Raw genomic sequence first — 9,247 nt, 5'->3', positions numbered from 1 at the left:
ATACAGTATTATAATCTATTTAGAATTCTATTTATTATTTCTATAGCTACAAGCTAAAATATTATTTGACTTGCCGCTAGCCATAGTACATTGTTTGGAAGGCTTAAGAAACTGATCAGCTAGACACCAAGATCCTTTTCTTCCATAACACTGTTAATGTTATTCACATCATAATTATCCTCATAATACAAATTATGATATTCCACACACATTACCTTGCATTTATTATAATTAAGAATCATCTATCATTTATTCGCCCAACTCATCAAATAATCCAATTCCTTTTATAAAGCAGTAGTATCCTTCACATAGGCAGCAACACCCAAAACCTTAATACCATCAGCTAAATTTAAATAATTTATTGACCATTCTTTTATCTATATCATTGATTTAAATAAAAAGAGCAAAGGTCCTAACACTGAGCTCTGAGATACCTCACTCGTGACGTTAATCCAGTTTGACTGAACTTCATTTATAAAACCCTCTGCTTTCTTCCATCTAGCCATTTTTCTTTTCAATGAGCCAACCAGCCCATAGATAGTTTGCCTATTATGTGTCACTTTGTCAAATGCTTTCTGAAAATACACATACACCAAATCTAAACTCGTATCCTCATCTACATAAGTAACGTCTTCAAAGAATGTCCAAAAATTAGTAAGGTAAGAATTTCTCCTGGAAAAGTCATGATGCCATCCAAAAAAAAAATTAGACGTTTTAAACAAACTTTGCAATTGTTAAAGAAACTATCCTGAGCAGTTTCTAAAAATCTGTTTCCCTCATGATTTGACTTAAACATTTCCCAATCTATATGCCTAAAATTAAACTTTTTCGTAATTGTAACTTCTTTCACAGCTGAGTTCTTTGTATCACAGTAGAGTTTCTTACTACTTTCATCAGCTTCTTCTGGTGGTTTGTAACAAATTCTAACTAAAAGCCTTCTCCCCTAATAACCTTTAAAAGAAACCCAAATAGGTTCAACTTCATTATTATTGGCTTTGATATCCTAAACTTGAACAGGCTGTAACTCACATTTTACATATAAAGCCATGCTTTCCCTATTTTTTAGTACTGTATCCCTATAATCCTTTATTTCAAAGAAATTCCTGTCATCAAAATTTTTTACATTTAGCCAGGTTTCAGTTACCCTATCATATCAAAATCTCCTGTTCCGACCAGTACTCTAAAGACATCCATTTTATTTTTTATACTTCTAGCATTACAATAATAGCAGTTTAGTCCACCATTAAAACTACGTTTGTTCCTCGCTTACACACTATATCCGTCTCTACGTCTTACTTTTCTTCTGGCCCTCTCCACTGTCTAATCATAGTTTAAAGTAGCCTTACAGTTACTTTAATAAACCTTGTAAACAAGTCAGTCCCTACGCTATATAAATGTAAATCATCCTTTCCAAAAACTTCCATTTTCCCGCTGCACTGATCCCACAAATATAACCAGACAACCTGCTCTTCCTTACATATTAACCTAAGCCTAGCACTCAGCCCTAGTGACCTACTTATAATTTCATCCCAAAAGTTAAGTCTTGGCAATATCCCTGACAGAATTAAGTAATTATGGCCCTTTTATACTTTTTATTGGACGTAAGTTCATTCCAGAATATAACAAACTGAATACTCTATTTAATAGGCTTTCTTCTAACCTGAGTTATATAATTTCATCCATAAGATACTGACGCTATCGTTGGTTTGAGACTACCCACCCTTTTTCATTACTTTCCGATGTAAATCTCCTAAACTTTCTGTAGATTAGTAAAATACTTTTCAAATGGTGATGTCAAGTATTCATTGGGATATTTCATAGCTTTTATATCACTCCTCCAAATATCCCATTTTCTGTGGGACGTATGTTGTGGATCATTATATTGCGGAAATTCAAAGCAAGTGTCAATAAACGTTATTCACTAGATACTGCCTGCCAAACCAAGATGTTATTGTACTTCTCTTTTTTCCATAATAACATAAATGATGTAAACAGTTTCCACGCTTATATATATATATGTATATACATAACACTTTGTTTCACTGTTCTGTTTACTTCTCACGGTCACGTCCTCGATCAAAACCTCTCCTATAGAGTTTCTAAAAGCCTCAATCTTTGTTTAGTCTGTTCATAGTACATTATCGCAATATTAGTTTATTGTGAGCACTTGAAGAGATGAAACTCCTGAACACGTTCACGGCTTTGCGGTTGTGAATTCTCCATCTTGATCACGTTCTTGAAATAACCTTCGAACATTTCTATTGCTAATTCTAGCTCCTTACAAATCCCGAATTTTGCCATTTATTTCTGAGAATAGAATCTTTGATATTAAAAAAATACTTTGAAATACAGGACTTTAAACTGCAAGCTGCAATAAAAAGGCCCAATTTTCTTTGCACCGCACCTGACCAAAATATAAATTTTATTTTTGCAATACACGTTTTCTTTTCCATTAAGTAAATAAAAACAATATGATGTTTCTCCATGTTTAATTATAACTTAAATTTATTATTTTTAGCTACATTGATTTATCATTCACTGCAATTAATTAAATGGAAACAAGGTTAAAGATTTAAAATAAGTGTGAAAAATAAATGAATGTTTATGAAAAGAAGCATCAATAAATCAAACTCAATCGGTCCATATTTAAAGGCACTCCGTAGTTGATATACAGCTATCTCGTGATAGCATTTATAAAGTGACTGTTTGCTTTTATTGTAGTTACAAAAATAATACAGAGGGTTTATTTGTTTCTTTGTTTTGTAATTAAGCACAAAGCTTCACAAAGAGCTATCTGTGCTCTGCTCCCCACGAGTATCCAAACCTGGTTTCTAGCGTTATAAGTCCGTAGATACACCACTGTGCCACTGGAGGGCAGTAGAGAGGGATGCGGCAAGAGAGACACCGATACTACCTGTACGTTGAATCCCGTTCATGTAGGTTTTTATAGTAACATTATGGCCGTTATTACATATATATGACGAATAAATACATTATCATAAGTTACAAATGGGCGAAATATCAACATCAAACACCGGTATATAACAAAACTAGAGTGCATATCATCAGCTTATACAAGCCGATATATTTCGGTTACATTACTGAAATATTTGTTTTTATTTTGTTATTGAATGATGGTTTATGGGATTACTTCAAGGCCACAACAAGCCGCAAGTGACGAATGATATGTTAACTTGATGTATTATGGGCTCAAAAACAACCAGACCTTATCCTTTATTTTAATTCTTCTTCACTTGTTTTATAACAGTTTCTCACCTGTCATATAAAGGTAATTCATGAAAAAGGATTTCCCTAACACTTTTTGTGTGCTATTTTGACAACAGTGTTCCTCCAAAAGTATACCATTTGACACCTTTTCTTTTGTTTTTGTTTTTATAATGTGAAACTATTATAATAGATTACATACATATGTATATATATATGTTGTGTGTGTGTGCGTATACATAGTTGTACACATGGTGGTGGGGTGAGGTGTTTATATGTTATGGGCTCAAAAACACAACCAGGAAAAATACTAAACATTAATGTGTTAAATGAGTACTTACGAATGCTTAAGGCAAGATGTGGAACAAAACACTTTACAATCATGGTTGTGATGACTTTTTCAATGACGTGAAATTCATGATCATAGAGTTCTCTTCTGGTAGATATGGTAACCTGGTGTTCTGAACTCTCATTAAAGTTCTACATACACCATGAATTTAATGGCAAATGTATAATTTCAAAACTATTTTCAAATCTTACATGGAATAAGTATTGATTACTTTTCGTCGACTACACCAATACCTCACATTAACTGACTCACTTGTCTTTTTGTTTCTACAGTGTATAACTGAAGTAGGACAGTCATGTTACCAATGCTACATACAATGACAATTCCTCGTTGAAGGTCCATGACTTTTATAGTCTGTAGCATCCTGTATCCGACTGGCTGGCCGTTGTAGCTGTTATTCTCTATAAATTGCAGTATACCTTATAATTTTGGAGAGACGAGACCATTACTAAACTGATGGGTGGCCGTTGTAGCTGTTGTTCTCTAGAAATTGCAGTATACCTTATAATTTTGCAGAGACGAGACCATTACTAGCTGATGGGTGGACTCTTGTATGTTCCATGAACACAATATACTCGAGTCTAACATAACAATAAGTGTTTGCTCCTAGACTTAAAACATTTATTTCAAATCAGGTAGATATTTTTAAATGTATATTATTTGTGTAAGTGTGTATTTTACAGTATGTTCCTTATATTTACAATATTTTAAAAGACTAAAGGTTAATTTTACACTGTGTAATTATTTCATACCGACCTATAATTTTACTGAATTATTGATTTCTATGAGCAAAAGATGCGTTTTGTTTATCTTTCATCAAGAAAAATATCGATAATATGTTATCGAAACAAAGTAAAAAAGCGGAATGTTCACTATAAATGTTCTATGGTAGATACAGATAAATATTATTAGGTTTGAATAAAACTAAGATTCTAAAAAATCACAAAACTAATAAAGCAAGAAATTTTAATGGAAAAGTTTATCATTCTATTATATATCTTCAACAGGCAATCGTACGTTTCTCTTTAGTGAGAAATTAACTAATAACACTTAAAAAAATAGAAACGTACTTATGAACTGGTTACAATTGATCAAAAACGGTAATTATCGAAATGACATATTTATATGTACACTTTTAAAAAAGAAGCTCCATCAAATGAGTTTGTCATGTTGAAGTATCGTTGAAAAACCCGCTGAAACATCGCGTACTTTACTCTGTGCATTATAAAAATGTATGGAATTGTAGTCGAATTCACAATTAAAAAATCATTGTATGTTATTTAGAAAAAAAGTATCATTTCCATGCATAAAGAAATATTTGTACTTGATAGATTAGACAGATCGTAGAACTTGATACAGAACAGGAAAGAAAACCACTTACAATATACATTTTTTCCAAGTTCCTCTTTGAGACGAGAGAAATTTCACTTAAGCATGAACAGATGGCGCCACAAGTAATGAAATTCTTATTTGAATAGGAATAATCTCTGTTAATATATATTTATAATATTATTGGTTCATTTTCAAACAAGATGATGATGATTAATTAAGGTTTGAAATCACAGTCACTATAGTTTCCAAGTAGTTTATAACCGCTAGGTTCCTCACTAAAAGAATAAGCAGGAGAGAATCAATAATACTATGATTAATCTTCCGTAACATTTCTCGGGATTTAAATATATTAGGTTTTAAGGTATGATCTTTGAAATTACTTTGAATTTGAGATCATGCAATCCTAAGATCCACAATTTGATTGTTTTATAAAATCAGGTTATCAGTTTTCTAGGAAACACTGAGTAGCATTTTTTATAAGTGAAGCTAGTATGCTCGGAAAATGAATCGGGGATGTTTGGTTTACGTCTCGTTACCGCCATCCCTTATTGTAGTGTATGGTTTATTTAATGGTTTATATGCGTTAATTTTACTGTTCTTTCCTTCTGATTGCATCTTATTGGGTATCACAGCTATAAATCTATTGATTGACAGAATTTCTATAGCTAATACTTTTTATTAGTGGATATTACAGCGAAAGGCTTACTGATTCATGGTGTCTCTAAGTATTACTTTTTTGTGAGCATTAAATCTATGAGTTCACTATCTGGTGACGTCTACAGATAATATAGACGTTTGTTGGTGTTAAAGCTATGGTTTTACCAACTCATATTGTCTCGAACTATTACTTTTTTTTTAGTGTATAGTAAAGCTATGACTATAGTTATTGATGGTGTCTCTAGGTGGTGCTTTTTATTAGTGAGTATTAAAGCTATACGCTTACCTATAGATGGTCCGTCAAGGTTTCCTCCAAACTCAGACTCGTCTTGGAACATGAAAGTGGCTTTGAATCCCTGCGAAGGAAAATGGCTGCGACTGCGAAAGAGGATGCTTAGATTAGGACCTGTTGAAACAAACTCCACAAAGGTGTTGGTGTTACATAGCTGTCCAATCATAGGACTTTTTATACTGTCACCGTCGTGAATCTCTATCTTATCTGGATTGATCAGGCAACTGTAATCAAAAGTTGTTTTACATGTTTAGTATACAATAAAAGTATAAAGTGAATGGAGTAATTTAACAATAGATTTATTCAAATGAAACCACACGCATATAAAGAGCTTCTTATTTGGTTTCTATCAAGCGTGAAGCTACACAATAGGCTATCTGTGCTCTACACAATGCGGGTATCATAACTAGGTTTTTAGTGTTATAAGCCCTCGGACTTACCGTTGAGCTACCAAGAGGGGAGCGTATATAAAAAGAAATAAGATAAAGAAAACAGCACATAGGAAACAAATAAATATAAATGTTAGGTAAATTTAAAAGACAGTTGTAGTGCACGTGGATAGTAATTCCCAATTGGTTGCAGTAATGGAACAGATTAACAATGAAAGTTTAATATTATCATCCCACTGTGAAATAACCGATGTTTTGTTCCTAAATGAATATGAATAATGATTTCCAATGATAAGCTTTAAAAATCCAGGTTCCAGAAATATATTACTGAAAGATTAAAAACCAAATTATTTAGTACAAATTTTACAAAAGTGAAGACAATTTAGTAGGCGTTATTTAAAAGGATGTAATAAATACGACAGAGGTCATGGGGACTGAGTTTGTGTCTGATTTAATAATACGTAAATAGCAAACATATGCTCTAATAGGAAATAAATTTAATGTAACTAATTTTTAAAGCATGCTACATACTTGATAAAAACTACTTCGTAAAGTTGGCACAATAATACGTAACACACACATCACAAGTAAGTTCTTAACATTATATGTCTATTCTCCATACATTTGTTTTTAGGAACAAACGTTTGGTTAACCGTCTATTTATATATTGCAAAAATAAGATAATCATGCTATATAATAGATGATTGGTTAAACCCTATAAATACAGAAATGTAGTCTGTAAGATACTTGGTAATACTAAAGATCTCTACGACCTCGAAACTGACATGACAATGGTTGTCTATATAGCATGATCGTTGTAATTCTAGACTAACTATTCTTGATCGACTGTTTAATAACATCTTTCACCAGAGTCCATTAACAATGTATATTTAACAGGAATGTTTTTCGGACTAGGAGAAACTTTGGACGTCAACCGTTAGTGATAAAATTATATATAAAAAAAAGACGAATGGACAAGGTTTGTGAAATGCGTCAGACACCAAAATATATGTCAACTGACTGACTTCTTTAACAGTTGGTAGGACTCAGCCCTTGTAAAAAGAAATATATGTCAACTGACTGACTTCTTTAACAGTTGGTAGGACTCAGCCCTTGTAAAAAGAAATATATGTCAACTGACTGACTTCTTTAACAGTTGGTAGGACTCAGCCCTTGTAAAAAGAAATATATGTCAACTGACTGACTTCTTTAACAGTTGGTAGGACTCAGCCCTTGTAAAAAGCACTAAAACTCTCTCTATATTGCAACCGAAAATAAAGCCAAGATCTTTTATCCCGAAATTTCAAATGTAAATAGGAAATCACAGCGTCAGTAGTTCTTAAAGAGTAAGTTGAACGGTTTCAACGGATATCCAGGTTTTTCTCATTTCCATGCTAGTTTAAACATAAATATTTAGGTACAAAGTTATATGTTTAAACAAAGTCTATAACAAGCTGTTTCTCACACTTAGCGGCGTATAGGAAGCTCTTAACACAACGTTACCTCAAAACATCAGGAAAAAAAAAAGCTTCAGATTCTTTATCTCTCCTTCTCTTATTTTTTTTTTGGAGGGGGGATAACTGAGAAAGTTAGGGAAATACCCGAGTACCTGGGACATATCGGAAAATATTTGTGTTCTCTCGTCATATATATATATATATATATTGCATATCACTGACATAACGGTGTTGCTGAATGACGTCAAAGCTCGAAACAGAAGTTTGGTTTTGGTACAGTATCTATTACCCGAGACGAACAAATTTATTTCATATTACAGTCCATCATGACAGTGACGTCATTGAACTTTCTTGGTACCCACAAAAGTTACATCTCAATTTCATTACGCGTCATACTAGGATTTTAACCATCGCATTTCCCGCCATAATCTTCTGCCGACATCTGTAGATAAATTGAATGAGCTATAATCAAACAAGGCTCTGTCGGCATTTTGTAAAGTCTATGTTACGCTGAGTCCAGGCTATTAAGCTAGCCAGAGGCGTCGGTCTGACCAGATATTAGTTTGGGAGCGGATCAGCCAGTACTGATAGTCATTGCTAATGAGGTATCTAATACTTATAATTACAAGTGTAATCCCAAAAGAATAAACAAAATAACTTGGATTATTTTAATTCTAAGTACAACTTGCTTTAGAAACAGTGAAGAGAACAAAAAAAAAGTTTTGGACGTGCAATATTTTTCGATTAGGCATTAAATTATTCCTTAGACTAACAACGACCAAATAAAACCATGGCACTCTTAAGATTTTTAAACCCAATTACTACGATATCAATGGTTTGTTTTATTCACCATAAAATCTGGACATGTCATTAAAAAACATAGATTAATTAATTTAATTCATGATCAACTATAAAGGCGTTGTAAATCAAAATTTATTAGAAATAAATTGGGCAAAGCCTGGTTTACTTAGTGGTTAGAATACCCGGACTCTCAAACTGAGGGTTCATGATTCGCTTCCTATTTCAGCAAAACGCGCTTCTCACTTTGGAGCCGTGGACGAGCTATAATAATAACGGTCAGATCCCACATTCGGTCAGACCAGTATAGCCCAAAAAATGGCGATAGGTCAGACCAGTATAGCCCAAAAGATGGCGATAGGTCAGACCAGAATAGCCCAAAAGATGGTGATCGGTCAGACCAGTATAGCCCAAAATATGGTGATAATTGTTGTTGACCAGCGGCTTTCTTTTCTCTAGTCTGTTTGTTCAAAGTTATAGCTGGCTATGAGCAGATAGCCGTTGTACCGTTATGTGTGGTTTTTGTGAAAATGTCAAACAAATCAAACCTGTTGGTTTACCTGTACTGTACGATATTTTCTTATGATAGTTGCATCTTAATTCAATCTTTTAACATATATTCATTGAAGTAGCAAACTCTTTTTTATCAATACTTTATTATTTTTGTAGTACACACGAATACTCACACACGTACCTACACACATTCTCTGGCTGATTATATAGGAGTTATGCTATCTGACCTGTAGAC

At 33.1% G+C, this 9,247-nt stretch overlaps 1 protein-coding gene across 1 annotated transcript in view; it reads right to left on the bottom strand.

Moving 5' to 3' along the window:
* Positions 1-6,093, bottom strand: part of LOC106459349 (suppressor of lurcher protein 1-like) — a 24,177-nt gene extending 18,084 nt beyond the window's left edge. The window contains exon 1 of the mRNA XM_013918967.2: positions 5,850-6,093. Within this exon, the coding sequence (XP_013774421.2) occupies positions 5,850-6,021 (172 nt within the window). The 5' untranslated portion in view covers positions 6,022-6,093. The remainder of the gene's footprint in view (positions 1-5,849) is intronic.
* Positions 6,094-9,247: the final 3,154 nt, after the last annotated feature.

This window comes from Limulus polyphemus, unplaced genomic scaffold (assembly GCF_000517525.1).
Source record: "Limulus polyphemus unplaced genomic scaffold, Limulus_polyphemus-2.1.2 Scaffold596, whole genome shotgun sequence".
In the NCBI taxonomy this organism is placed as follows: domain Eukaryota; kingdom Metazoa; phylum Arthropoda; class Merostomata; order Xiphosura; family Limulidae; genus Limulus; species Limulus polyphemus.
Note: the sequence above shows the minus strand (reverse complement) of the source record. Positions and strands in the feature narration are given on the sequence as shown.